The 14,250-nt window shown below is 52.9% G+C and overlaps 2 protein-coding genes across 2 annotated transcripts in view; one reads left to right on the forward strand and one right to left on the reverse strand.

Annotated features, from left to right (window-relative positions):
* The first annotated feature begins 9,055 nt into the window (after positions 1–9,055).
* GRN (granulin precursor) lies at positions 9,056–13,052 on the forward strand. Its single transcript, XM_007955233.1, has 12 exons — positions 9,056–9,193; positions 9,315–9,449; positions 9,562–9,646; positions 10,283–10,395; positions 10,491–10,626; positions 10,958–11,067; positions 11,240–11,363; positions 11,591–11,688; positions 11,773–12,018; positions 12,254–12,487; positions 12,586–12,813; positions 12,915–13,052. The coding sequence occupies exons 1-12, from the start codon at positions 9,056–9,058 to the stop codon at positions 13,050–13,052; spliced, it is 1,785 nt and encodes a 594-aa protein (XP_007953424.1).
* A 900-nt stretch (positions 13,053–13,952) lies between these two features.
* FAM171A2 (family with sequence similarity 171 member A2) overlaps positions 13,953–14,250 on the reverse strand; it is a 9,233-nt gene continuing 8,935 nt past the window's right edge. Inside the window, exon 8 of the mRNA XM_042782878.1 lies at positions 13,953–14,250. This exon is cut by the window's right edge and continues 1,221 nt beyond it. Coding sequence (XP_042638812.1) covers positions 13,953–14,250 — 298 coding nt within the window.

Raw genomic sequence — 14,250 nt, forward strand, 5'->3', positions numbered from 1 at the left:
TGCAAGCTTTTAAGATCCCAATCCCTAGGTTATTCTTTAGGGTTGCATAGTATTCCATTGTGTGTATGTACCATAGTTTGGTTATCCATTCCTCAGCTGATGGACACCTAGGTTGTTTCCATCTTTTGGCTATTGTAAATAGTGCTGCAATGAACATGGGTTATTACACAACTTTTGCATATTCAGTTTTTTATAGGTGTACAACCCATTAACAGCACTTAAAATAATTGGCTTGTAATACTTCCTTTAATCAATGCAATTTTTTCATCACTGTGAACCAAAACTCAGTATTCCGTAAGCAATGACCTCCTCTTTCCTCCTCCCTCCACCCCTGGTAACCACTGGTAAACTTTGGTCTCTATACATTTGCCTTTTCTCGTCTTTTTACATGAGTGATATCATAGAATATTTCTCCTTCTGTGATTGACTTACTTCACTCAGCATAATGTCTTCAAGCTCCATCCATATCATAGCATGTCTCAAGTCTTCCTTTCTCCTACATGGGATTGCGATCAACTGGAAGTAACGGGAGCAAATTGAGATCAGGATCAGGAAGCACATAGGCAAGGTCGCTGAAGTAGGGAGCACATCCCTGCCTTCTTCAGGGCAGGACAGCTTCCAACCAGGACAGCCTGTGCCATGCAGGCCTCTCTGCAGCTAAATGGCCCAGCTCGTGGCCAGTGCAGCAGCCTGCTCGACTGCCGCTCTCCTAGCAACAGTTTTCTGCTGTCATTATGGACTTTACCACTGGGCCCCTTCCTGTCCTCTCACCATCATTATCATTTACAATGTCACAGCCCTTGACCTGTATTATAGCTCTTTTAGGAGGATCCCCTAGCAGGAACCCCACATCCAAACCATTCTGCTCCAGGCTCTTCTTGGCCTTGAAGTTCCTTCTAGCTGCTCTCCAAAAACCTTTGTGGACTTGGCCCCCTTATATAAGAAAATGCTTTGTCAGTTTCAAGGCATGACTCTCCCAGCAGAACTATGAATCAACCAATTCCCTCAGTGGACCACCAATCACTCAATCCTATTGTGTGGCTTTACACACCACCTTTCTGACTAGTAAACTGCCCCATCCCTGCAAGGTGTGAAATAGACCAATCACAGGGAAGACTGTAGCTTAACCAATCATTTTTTGGCAGAATTACAAACCCAGAGCCAGAAAAGCCATATAAGAGAAACCCATTACACTGCAGTGACTTTTTAGTGCATTTATATTGAATTGTGTATTTTTAACTAATAATTTAAAAAAAGAAAGAAAGGAAGGAAGGAGATGGAAGAAGGAAGAGTGGAAGAGTGAGAGGGAAAGAGGAAAGGGAGAAGAGAAGGGAGGAAGGAGGAAAAATACAAAATTTTTGGAAGGAGTGATGCTGAGGGGTCAGACTCTGGGCTGATCTTTGCCCACCCAATGCTTCCCTCCTTACACTGGGGCCGAAGCCCACCCTGGAACCAGGCTGAAGCATCAGCTTGGGTAGGGACCCAGGTGGTTACCACAGAGGCTCTCACAGCAGGTACAGGTAGGAGGGGAGGGTGGAAGGGCTTTGAGGAGGTTCCTGGAGAGTTACAGGCAGGTACTCCCAGGAACCAGGGAACCTGGGACCAGATGTGGGGGCAAGAACGAACATGCCTGTGAGGATTTCAGGCTGTGAAAGATTTCCTTGTGAGCAAATCTGAAAAGAGGTCAAGGTACTAACTGCCAGGCTGGGCAGGGTGAGGCCACATGGGGAAGCGGCATGAATCCTAAGAACCACAAGGCTTGGCAAAGAGGAGCTAGCAAGGGCTCAGAGAAGGGGCTGATGGCAATTGACTCTTCAGTCTTCCTGTTCACAAAATTATATCCCACCCTAAAAGCAAAAGGCAGAGGGACGGAGTTTGTTGTATCCCCCTGATAGAACACTAGAAGTGCTCTTCTTTTTCTTTTTTTGAAATAATTTACTATTATTATTATTGTTGTTGTTGTTGCAAAAATACACAGCAAATCATACACTGATTCTGAGTAGAGACTGGGATCTTAAAAACTTGCAAGCAACCATCTGGATGCAACAATGGGTCTCTCTTTGTCCAGAGAAAAGAAGAATGAAGACAACCAAAGATCCACGGAAACAATTAGTCCTAGCAACTGGTACACCATGCAATCCTCAGCCTATATGACTATGAGACCAGAAGAACTAGATGGTGCCCAGCTACCACTGTCAACCACCCAGAGGGGGATCTATGTAGGAGATCTTAGATAGAGAGGGAGAACAATGTGGAACAAAACTCAAAATCATTTGGAGAAAAAAAAAGGGGGGGCCAGGTTTGTTGGTCTGATAGAGCCTAGTGGAACCACTGAAACTATGGTCCCTAGCTGCCCTTCAGGTCTGGAACTGAACCCACACCTGTGGCTTCCAGCCAAACAAAAGACAGGCATAGAAGCTGGACATTTACCTGAGATAGATACACTCCTTGGAGAGAATAATCATGGGAGAAAGAAGGGCTGTTTATGCACAGGGAGACAGCTCAGGGGGCAGGAGTACATGGAGGGATGGACACAGGGAAGAGGTAACTATCGGGAGAAAGTGGGAGGGGAGCTGTTGCATTCGGGTAAATTATAGTCAATGTCATGAGACAAAGTGAACTGTTGTATGGAAAGTGAATTTGCTCTGTAAACTTTCACCCAAATCACACACACAAAAAAAAACATACACCAGTTCAACAGTTTCCACAGGTATAATTCTGTGACATTGATCCCATTCCTCAAGTTGTACAACTGTTCACACCCTTCTTTTCCAAATCATTCCTCCCCTATTAACAAAAACTCACTGTCCCCTAAGGTGCCTATTCAATCTTTCAAGTTGCTGTTGTCAACGTACAGTTCTTAAGAGAGCACAGTGCCCAATTTAACTTCCTTAGGAAGTTAAATTGTTGCTTAACAATAGGTCCAGTTTTGAAAAAAAAATGACCATTGGAAACCTTACGAATAGCAGGGAAACAATGAACAAAGAAAGCCATGGAAGAATTGATGCATGTGAGTTTGTGGTGCTGGTGAACAATATTGAGGGTACCATGGACTGCTAGAAGAACAAACAAATCTGTCTTGGAGGAAGTACAGTCAGAATACTCCTTAGAAGCCAGAATGGCTAGACTTGTCCTTCATACATTAGTCATGTTGTCAGAAGGGACCAATCCCTGGAAAAGGAAATCATGCTTGGTAAAATAGAGGTACAGAAAAAAGGGGAAGACCCTCCACAAGATAGATTGACACAGTGTCTGCAATGATGGGTTCAAGAATGGCAATGATTTTGAGGATGGCGCAGGACCGGGAAGTGTTATGTTCTGTTGTACATAGGGTCATTATGAGTTGTAAATGACTCAACAGCAGCTAACAACAACAGCGTTGCTATGAATTGGAATTGACTAGCTGGTAATGTTTTTTATTTTTTTATTATTGTTAGGTTTTAAGAAGACTTCAGGGGATATTTTTGCTTTAAAGTTTAAAGATTATCTTAGGGATCATCTAGCTCCAGAAACCAGAAAGTCTAGATTCCATGAAAATTTGAAATTCTGTTCTTTACTCATGAGGTTTGTCAGCCTCAGCAGCCAGCAGCTGAGTTAGGAGATGCCTCCAGCTCCAGTGGGCCTGGAACAAGAGGCAGAGCTGAAGTCCAAGGTCAAGGGGCCTTCACCCAGCCCCTCGAGCCAGCACTCTGAATTCAGACTTCTAGCTTCCTAAACTGTCAAAAAATAACGTCCTGTCTGTTAAAGCCATCCACTTGTGGTACTTCTGTTGTAGCAGCAGTAGAGATCTAAGACAGAAGTCATGCCTTCAAGGGCCCTTAAGGGGCTGTTTTGTTCCTACACATTCACTGTCCCAAGTCTGCTGTGCTTTTGAGTTTTTCATTTGGCTTTTTTGAAGTCTTCCCCCTTAAACTTTCAATCCTTTTTAAACTCAAATACCTGCCTCTAGAAACATTAACATAATCTTTCATCTTTCTGTAATCTGCTGTTGCTGAGAAATCAGATAACCATTTATTGAAAGCATATGAAATAAGAGAAAAGTGGTCATGAGTGAGGAAAGCTTGAGATCCTTTAGAACAGAGCTTCTCTACCTGAGCACTGTTGCCATTTTGGGGCAGGTTGTTCTTTGCTGTGTGTGTGTGTGTGGGGGGGGCTATTCTGTGTATTATAGGACGTTTAGCAGCATCCCTGGCCTCTGCCCATTAGATGCCTGTAGCACCCTCCTTTGAATGTCCTCTGGAGACAGAATCTCTGCTTTCAAGGTTGGTCTTTGTGGTGTATGTTTCAGTCCTTTGAAGGTTTTGCCTTCTGTGTACATTTTCCCCTGGTTCTGTGTAGTTGTGATGAATGGATTCATTTATTAATTTGCCTAACATTTCATGAAGATCAAGTGTGTGTGTATGTGTGGTTCAAGAGAAGCACAAGTACACTCCCTAACAGGATACACAGGAAGAAAAAGACGAATCGCCAGGGTGCACCATAGTCCTGGCTTAGCAGCAGAAGCCCTTGTCCACTTTCTGGACCCTTTCTAGCCCCAAGCTAAGAGCCCCTGTGACACAGTTCCACAACTCCATCTCTCCTTCCCACCTAGACTCCCACCACCCCTGTTTGTCTCCAGCCCTGAGTGTGTGTCGCAAACACTAAGCACTTTACCACTGGCTGAAAGGTCAGCCGAGGTTTGAACTTTCCTAGAGGTGCCTCAGGAGACAGGCCTGGCTATTTACTTCTGAAAGGTCACAGCCTTGACAGCCCTCTGGAGCCCAGTTCTACTTTGCACACATGGAGTTGCCATGAGTCTGATTTGACTCTGGCACAACATCTCCACCCCTTTAGTACCACCGTCAGCTCAAGTGCTCTCCTCAGCCTGCAAGTGCCCTCCATCCACTTGGCCTCTACCTGCTGCCCTTCCTCCAAGGGCCAGCACTCTCCCTGGGCCTCTCCTCTCTTCCGGCCTGTCTCCCCATCACCCACCTCTGCCTGTACCAGGCCATTTGGCATTGAGTCATTCTGGCTCCTGTCACTGGCTAATCTGTTGTGTGTGTCAATTCTCTCTCTTCACCCATCCTGTAATTCCTGGAAGGCAGGGCCTCCTGAGAGTCGGAAGTGTTTCACTTCCCACCCCCAGCCCAGGCTTGTGCCAGGCACTCAGCAACTACTCAAGCCCACGGAATGGCCATTCAATCCTGCCCAGGCCCACCACGCTCTTCCCAACATTTCCTCTCCAGTCACTCCTCCAGCCTCCCCCAAAAAAACTGTTGCCACAAAGGTGATTCCAACTCATAGTGGCCCTGTGTGTATAGGGTACAACTGTACTCCATGTTGTCGTTAGGTGCTGACGAGTTGGCTCAGACTCATAGCCACCCTGTGTACAAAACATCCTCACAATCCTTGCTATACTTGAGCCCATTGTTACAGCCACTGTGTCAGTCCTTGCAGTTGAAAGTCTTGCTCTTCTCTGCTGACCCTCCACTTCACCAAGCACAGACTCCACAGGGTTTTTAAAGATGTAGACCTTTCTGAAGCTGACAGCCAGGCTTTTCTACACAGGTGCCTCTGGTGCTGGGTTGAAACCTCCAACCTTTCCAGTGCTTAATCACTTACACCACCCAGAGACTCCTAGACCCTCCCCACCTGCCAGTTAAAATCTTCCCAGACCGCTCAAGAACGGGCTTCCAAGGTGGAAATAATATCTTATCCCTATCCTCTGGCTTCTCCTCTATTCACCTGGCACCCTACTTTGTACCTTAAACTAGATTTATTCAGAGCCGGTCTTCCCTCCCTACCCTCGGCGGTCGGGAGCATCTTGAAAACCATGGCCTGGGGCTGCTTCCTCTCACAACGCTCTCCAATCCCCCATGGGGCCTGAATTCCTAGCATTTAATTGTTGGATAAAGTCGAAAAGGGATGCACAATGGTCCTGAATCGACATGCCAACATCCTGTAAAAGCCTTTGCAGTTTGAACTAATCCCCTGATGGGTAACCTCTAAGCCTGCTAAGGTCCCCAAACACGCGTTGCCTCGCCTTAGATAAACCCTCCCAGACTCCCGGAGGCGGCGAACAGGGAGAAGGCAAGGCCGGCAAGGGACGCCAGCCAGAGCCGGTCCAGAGCGTCACATGATACTCCACTCACATGATCCCTAGGAATGGGGAGGTGAGGAGGGAGAGGAAGGGGGCGTGATTAGGTTGGAAAGAAACACAGAGTTCCAGGATAGCCCCGCCTCCACATTGACAAGTGACCAATGGAAGAGAAGCAGCCGAGCCCCTGGCCAATGGACACTGTGGTGGGCGGGGTCCTCGGCTACAGGGGTTCTAGCTGGAGAGGACCGGCAGCTGCTGCCTGGGAGCGCGGACCCGGACACAGGTAAGAGGGTGGCCTTGCCTGCTTCTCGCTTGCTCTTTCCCGGGGTTCTGACCCGGGACCAGTGAGCTTGAGGTTTCTTAGGAGGATCAGCTGGGAGACAAGGGAAGATTCTCATCTAGAAGCTCCTTTGAGGCTTTCTGATGCACTGGAGGAAATTTTAAGGGAGATTAAACAGTAATTGAAGTGACTCCAGTTCGAAGGGGCTCTTCGCGTCAGGATCCCCGGAAGCTGTAACCCCTTCCCCAAAAGCAGGGGCCACCCCATTCTGGCGCGAGCTCCACCCTCTGTTGACGGGAGTCGGCTCCTTCCTCTTCTGATGGTGCTGGTGGGTTGATGGTTCCTGCCCGCGGCTGCTGGGAGCTGAGAGGCGCCCGTCCCTGATCCCGGACCTCAGAGGGACTTGGAGCGGGAATTGAGACTCTGGCTGTCTCAAACCTAGTGGGGGACTTGGGAGTGTTGACCGAGCCTCAGGGTTGGGTTTGGTTCTTCCTCACTTCTTCCTGTGGGGGGTGAGAGGATCGCTTCCGCCGCTCCCAGCCACTTTTTCCTCAGTTGCGGACTGGTTGGCTCACCTTTGGGGAATCTCTCTCTCTCCCTGGTACTTGGAGTGGGGGGGGTGTGTGCCCCCTAGTGGAAGATGACAGAGCTGGGGCCTTGGAGAAGCTCCTGTCCATTCGGTTGTGGAAGTGTGGGCTGGGGGTGAGAGGCGCTGCTTAGAGCCCTGGAGAAGAGAAGCCAGCAAGGGATTGGGCGTCCTCCGCCCCCGTGTCTAGTCCTGTGCATGTGGGTATTCAGTGAGGCTTAAGCTATACCCCCAAACCTCAGCATGGGAAAATACACACAAATCATCACAGTCCGGAACAGTCATGGATTTGTACAGGCAGGCCTTCCTTCTGGCCTTAGGGCTGGGGGAGGCTGCTGAGGAGTGAAATTAGACACCCATGATGCAGGTGGGGTCAGCTGCAGATGCATTTTTCTGGGAGCAGTGGTGGTGGAGGAGAGGAAAATGTCCAGTACTCCTCTTCATCCTCATCTGACCCAGATGTAGCTGTTAGGGGCTCTTAGATTTGGGGGCAGTGACACCTGAGGAAAACCAGGTGAAGGTATGACTGAGTGGGTGGGATTTCCTGACCCACTCACCTTTTGCATCTCTTTCAATCTGTTGGTGACAGTTCTAGGACCCAAGTGCCATTTCCACAAAGCCACTGTTCCCTTGTTTCTTCCCTGCCCTGTCCACCTGCCCAGGAAATGCCTTTGTTCCCCTCTCTCTGCTTGGACTCCAGTCCTCTGCCTGGGATTGTGGGTATCCATTCCTGGGCACTCCCCTGGGTGCCACTTGGTGAAACAAATCCAAGTCCTACAAGCTGTGAGGCCACCAAAGCCTGTCATTGCAATGACTTGATGTATGACAGGGGCATCTCTGAGTCTCAGTGTCTTCCTTTGGAAAGCAAAGATAGTCATAATTGCTTTGGGTGATTGTTGCAAAGATGGCATAAGAGTATTAGAACTAGCTCCCAAGGGGCTCGCCAAACGTTACTGCCTTTGCACCTCTGGGCAGGCGAATCCTCCCAGGCCTGCCCCATTGCTCTGGCCAGCCTGCTGAGCTTGGGGGAAGAATTATTTAGGAAGTGAGATGCTCAGCTCAGTTCTTCCTGACTCAAATCAGATCATGTGGTCTTTCTTTGCACGTGGTTGCAATTTGGCTCTCAGCGTAGGGAAGAGCCAGGGGTAGAGGGTTAGTGTGTTTGGGGAGTCTGAAAGGGCCCTGATATGGGGGCCCTCAAAGAACAGGAGTCTTAAAGGCTGCCCCCCAGTCTGCCTCTCCCTCCGTGGGAGCAGGGGTTGAGGGCAGTCAGCTGACCTCTGGAGACGGAACTCAGATTCCACTGTCTACCACACTTCCTTTTTCACAACTTTCTCAACCCCATGATTTCCCCTGTCATTAGGTTACCCCCCCTCCCTCACAGGTTGTGGTGGGGGCACGTGTGCACACACCACCAGGAAGGGAGGCATCTGGACGGGAGCCATGAAGCTCCCTCCTGCCACCCTATTCCCGTTCTGTCCCGTGGCTGCTGATGCCTACCTCACTACTCCCCCCAGGTGTTTCATGTCCCAGTAGATCAGATCCACAAAAACCACACGTCCTCCCGACTGTTATATGCAGAGGTCTCCACTGTGCAACCACAGAAACTCAGGGGTTAGGCCATGTTGGCGACACAGATTCCCACGGATACTCATGTCAGCATTCACACTCATGGGGACACATACACTGGTGCAGATGACACATACACACACACACAGGGACATGCAGCAGTGGAATCAGACCCTGCATCTTCCTTCCTATCTGGACAGGGAGTAGGAGCCCTGGTGGCGCATTGGTTAAAACGCTCAGCTGCTAACCAAAAGATCAGCAATTCAAACTCACCAACTACTCTCAGGGAGAAAGGATGTGGCAATCCGCTTCCATAAAGATTTACAGCCTTGGAAACCCTATAGGGCCATTCTACTCTGTCGTATAGGGTTGCTATGAGTTGGGATCAACTTGATGACTGTGGGTTTTGGTTTTGGTTTTGGGACAGAATCATTAGGGAGACTTACGTAGGCCTGGGCCTGGCTGAGTGAGTTGCCTCAGAATCAAGGGTGGCATGGGCTTAAGTTGAAGCAAATGCTTGTTGGTATTTTTCAGGCAGACCATGTGGACCCTAGTGATCTGGGTGGCCTTGGCGGCAGGGCTGGTGGCTGGAACACAGTGCCCAGATGGTCAGTTCTGTCCCGTGGCCTGCTGCCTGGACCCAGGAGGAGCCAGCTACAGTTGCTGCAACCCCATTCTGGTAAGCACCCCTTAGCCCAAGCAGGAGCCAGGAGCCTGTATTTCTGGAGGGCCTCCGTGGATTTGCCTAAGGAGGCTGCCAGACGTGGGCCCTTTGGTTTATTCTAGTCCTTCTCTCCTAGGACAGTTGGCCCACTCTGACCACAACACGGAGCAGGCGCCTGGGCACATCCTGCCAGACCGATGCCCACTGTTCTGCTGGGTTTTCCTGCCTCCTCACTGTCTCGGGAACCTCCCGCTGCTGCCCGTTGCCAGAGGTGAGGGTGCCCCTAGCTCAGTGAACAGGCTCAGGCCTGCATTTACACTTCCCTTCCTCGCCTGACCCAGGGAAGTGGACCTTGCCAACACTAGCTTCTCTGTGTCCCACAGGCCGTGTCTTGCGGGGATGGACACCACTGCTGTCCCCAAGGCTTCCATTGCAATGCCAACGGGCAGTCTTGCTTCCGCAGAGCAGGTGCGCTAGGGCTGGGGGCACAGGGAGATAGGTGGCATGTGGAGTGCCCAGGAGCCCTGCCACATGGATGACCCTCCTCATACTCTTGTGCCTTCATTCATGTGGCATCTGTACTGAGCAACTCTGCTTTGGACAGAGGGGCAGCACTGGGGCCAGGAGGGCCAGCAGGAAATCCAGGACTCCAGGCCCCTGATCTAGGCCTTGCAAGGGAGGGTGGAAGCCAGGGTGACCTGCTTTAACACCACACAACTGCCAGTGGAGGCTCCTGCCCTGTGTCGTCTTGTGGGGCAGGGACTAGCTTGTGAGGGCTGTGGGTTAGGGGTGGCTAGGAGGTCACTAGGAGCTCCGGTAACATAGTACGTAAGGCAGTTGACTACTAACCAGAAGGCTGGCAATTCAAACCCACCAGCCACTGCTCAGAAGGAAGGTTGGGCAATCTACTTCCATAGTGATACTGCCTCGGAAACCCAAGGAGGGGTCGCTATGAGTCGGGTTTGACTTGATAGCACATAACAACAGCAACAACAACAGGAGGTCACTGAACCTGCCAGTGCTTCAGCCCCCTGGCAGCTGGTCTGCAGGCTCTGATGTCACTAGTTCCTTGAGTGATGGAGGCAATGACTTTGCTGTCCACAGATACCAATCCTCTGGGTGCTATCCAGTGCCCCAATAGCCAGTTTGAATGTCCCAACTCCTCTACATGCTGCATTATGCCTGATGGCTCTTGGGGTTGCTGCCCTATGCCCCAGGTATGGATTTGGGGAGGTGGGGGTGGGGGTGGGGAGGGCACTGGGGCAGAGCAAGGGACTCGAGGGGGCAAGGATGAGTCAGAACATCTCCTCAGGCCTCTTGCTGTGAAGACAACGTACACTGTTGCCCCCATGGTACCACCTGTGACCTGGCTCAGGGCCACTGCCTCACACCCATGGGTACTTATCCCCTGGCGAAGAAGACCCCTGCACAAAGGACTAATAGAGCAGGTAAGGTGATGGGAAAGGAGCCCTGGTGGCATAGTGGTTAAGTGCTTGGCTGCTAGCTGAAAGGTTGGTGGTTCAAACTCATCAGCTCCTCTGTGGGAGAAAAATGTGGCAGTCTGCTTCCCAAAAGATTTCCCTAGAAAACCCTATGGGGTAGTTCTCTCCTCATCCTATAAGGTCACTATATGATTGCTAAGAGAATCAGCTTGGTGACAATGGGCAGGGGGATGGGAGAGCAGCAGGTTGTGGTTTAGGGGTAAGGAGAGGCCTCATCTGGCTCCCAGCTAGGAAAAAGGTCCCCTTCTACTGCCCCTCACCCCTTTTTTCCTTCCAGTGGGTTTTCCCACCGCTGTCATGTGCCCAGATGCACGGTCCCAGTGCCCTGACGGTTCTACCTGCTGCGAGCTTCCCAGTGGGAAGTATGGCTGCTGCCCAATGCCCAATGTGAGTGAGAGACACAGCCACCTGGCCTTACAGGGGATGCCAGTGTATGGGGCTGACTCAGGACTCTTGCTGCCCCCTTGTGGGGGATTGGGGTAATGCCAGCTGCCAGCCCAGCTGTTCCCTGGGCCCAGCTGAGACTGGCAGTCCAAAGATCCACCCTGTCCCCACCTAGGCTATATGCTGTGCTGACCACCTGCACTGCTGCCCCCAAGACACTGTGTGTGACCTGATCCAGAGTAAGTGCCTATCCAAGGAGAACTCTACAGACCTCCTCACCAAGCTGCCGGCCCAAACAGGTACCAGTGGCAGGCCACGGACCCTGTTCCACCAAGGAGTCTCCACCAAGCTGTCCCAGGAATGGATATGGAGGGGGCTGGGCAGGGGCAAACCTCTCTCCTTCACACACTGGGCCATGCCTTCGGTCAGTGTCAGGGGTGCCCTCTGCTCATCATCTGGTTCTGGCAAAAGACAGGCACCTGTGGGTCCCCAGTCCACTGCTTATCTGTCGTTGTGCACCTCACAGTGCAAGAGGTGAAGTGTGACACGGAAGTGAGCTGCCCAGATGGCTACACCTGCTGCCGCCTGTCTACGGGCAGCTGGGGCTGCTGCCCTTTTGCCCAGGTACCTGGGAGTGGTGGGTGGGCTGAGCAGAGGGTGGCAGCCAGCTAGGCCCTGTGCCCATCAGCCCCTCTCTGTCCACCCTAGGCTGTGTGCTGTGAGGACCATGTGCACTGCTGCCCGGCAGGCTTTAAATGTGACACAGAGAAGGAGATCTGTGAGCAGGGGGACCGCCACGTGCCCTGGATGAAGAAGGCTCCAGCCTACTTCAGCCTGCCAGACCCCCAACCTATCAGGAATGATGTCCCCTGTGACAACATCACCAGCTGTCCGCCTTTCAATACCTGCTGCCGACTCACGTCTGGGGAGTGGGGCTGCTGTCCAGCTCCAGAGGTGCATGGGTAGGGTGGCAGTGCTGCGGGGGGGACAGTGTCTTGGCCTGGGCGGTGGCCAGGCTCCCTTGCCTCACTCCTCTGCTCTCTTCCTAGCCCATGGGTGGCATGCTAGCTCTGTCCAATTCATTTCCAGCTGGAGGAGTTGTGAGCAGGAATGGTAGGGGTGTGGGGGGGCTTGGCACCCTGTCCCATACAGCAGCTCCCTAGACCATGCTCTACTGCTCACCCTCCAGGCTGTCTGCTGCTCGGACCACCAGCACTGCTGCCCTCATGACTACACATGCACAGGCGAGGGGCAGTGTCAGAAGGGGGATAAAGTAGTGGTTGCACTGAAGAAGATGCCTGCTCGCCAGGTCTCCCTGCCCCTCGCCAGAGACGCCACCTGTGACAAGCACACCAGCTGCCCGGTGGGCCAGACCTGCTGCCCAAGCCTGAGCGGGGGTTGGGCCTGCTGCCAGTTGCCCCACGTGAGTATCCACCTGCCTGCCCCTGGGTACGAAGCTCAGTCTTGGGGGGTTGGGGGCAGGAGAGTACATGGCCACTGTGTTTCCTCTCATTCCCCCAGGCCGTGTGCTGTGAGGATCGACAGCACTGCTGCCCAGCTGGGTACACCTGTGACGTGAAGGCCCGTACCTGTGAGAAGGTGACCCCTGCCCAGCCCACCACCCACCTGGCCAACGGCCCTCACGTGGACATGGGGGACGTGGCATGTGGGAAGAGCCGCTTCTGCCATGATAACCAGACCTGCTGCCCTGACAGCCGTGGGGGCTGGGCCTGCTGTCCCTACCGCCAGGTCAGTGCCACCCCCACCCTGGGGCTGGGTACGGACATGAGCCAGATCCTACTCTGACTCTCACCTTCCCCCCTTTCCCCCACCCACTTGTGGCCATCCAGGGCGTCTGTTGTTCAGATAAGCGGCACTGCTGTCCCGCTGGCTTCCGCTGCGGAGCCAAGGGCACCAAGTGTTTGCGCAAAAAGTTTGCGCCCTGGGACATCCCTGTGAGGGGCCCAGCCCAGAGACAGCTGCTATGAAGAGGGACTATGGACTGAAGATACTCTATAGCCCTGGGGACCCTGCTCAGAGGGTACCCATTGCTCAGGCCTCCCCAGCATCTCTCTCCCACCAGATTCACCCTGACCCCCCTTCCATTCTGAGTCCCCGTCCACTACCGTAGGAGGTGGAGCCTTAGCCTAAGGCCTTCCCACGGGAAAGGGGGAACTTGTGGCAAAAAGCCATGTTAAAAGCTGCCATCCCCTTCCCTAATTTCTGTGGACCCTGTGGCCAGGTGCTCTCCCCTATCCACAGGTGTGTGTGTATATGTGTGCTCCAATAAAGTTTGTACACTTTCTTGTGTCTGATTTGCCCACCCTGTCTGCCTTCCCCAGGGGACCCATCGAGCAGTGCCAGCCTCCCCCACCCCCACAGAAAGACACACACACACACACACACACAGTTAATCTCACCACTTTTATATTTGCTGTTCTCCACAGCAGCCTCATCACATCACCCCCTAGTCCCCAGAGCTGCCTCTGCCACTGGCCCTGTGACAGCGCAACCCAGGGGTGGGCTAGTCAGCAAGCACCCCCTCCCCTCCCGGGGGGTCCACAGGGAATAAACCCTCCCTTCCCAGCCCGCACACTAGCAGCTGGGGCCCCTTGCCCCTCCTGCTTTCCCACATAGAGCCTTCTATGTACAGCCACATCGATACAGGCACTGCTTCCCCCCACCCAGCCCTCCTCCCAGCACCTCCCCGAGGGTCTGGACCCCTCCCTCCTCCCTCGGCCTGGAAGCCTACATGGGGTCCCTCCAAGACATTACCCAGCACATATAACTGGACAGCACCGCAGGCCCCTGGGCACCTTTCAAGGTGGGGGACTGGGACTAAGAGCGCCCCCCCCCGCCCCCCGCAACACCCCAGACCGGGAGGGGAGTTATTTGACATTGAATACCATAAGTGGCCGTTCCTCCCGCCGCTGCCACGGGCTCTTCTTGTCTCCCGCCTCATCGCCCACCTCTGCCCCCAGCTCGTCCTCCGGGCTGGTGAGAGAGTCACGCCGCAACTCGCTGGCGCTGCTGCGGGAACTGTCCCCGCGGCTGCGGCCCCGGCCTCGGGGCACTGTGGCAGCCCGGCCCTCGGGAGGCGCCACTTCATCCAGCAGCGGCGTCAGTGAGTTGTCCTCTGGGGAGCAGAGGCCCGTGCGGCTCTCGCTGCTGCTCGGCTCTGTGTCC

Source organism: Orycteropus afer, unplaced genomic scaffold (genome assembly GCF_000298275.1).
Source record: "Orycteropus afer afer isolate SDZICR_OR568_19922 unplaced genomic scaffold, OryAfe1.0 scaffold00495, whole genome shotgun sequence".
Classification (NCBI taxonomy): Eukaryota; Metazoa; Chordata; class Mammalia; order Tubulidentata; family Orycteropodidae; genus Orycteropus; species Orycteropus afer.

Coding starts and splice junctions, on each gene's coding strand:
- GRN (XM_007955233.1), top strand. CDS start 9,056: ATGTGGACCCTAGTGATCTGGGTGGCCTTGGCGGCAGGGCTGGTGGCT. Junction 9,647..10,282: donor GTCTTGCTTCCGCAGAGCAG/GTGCGCTAGGGC, acceptor TGCTGTCCACAG/ATACCAATCCTCTGGGTGCT. Junction 11,068..11,239: donor GCTGCTGCCCAATGCCCAAT/GTGAGTGAGAGA, acceptor GTCCCCACCTAG/GCTATATGCTGTGCTGACCA.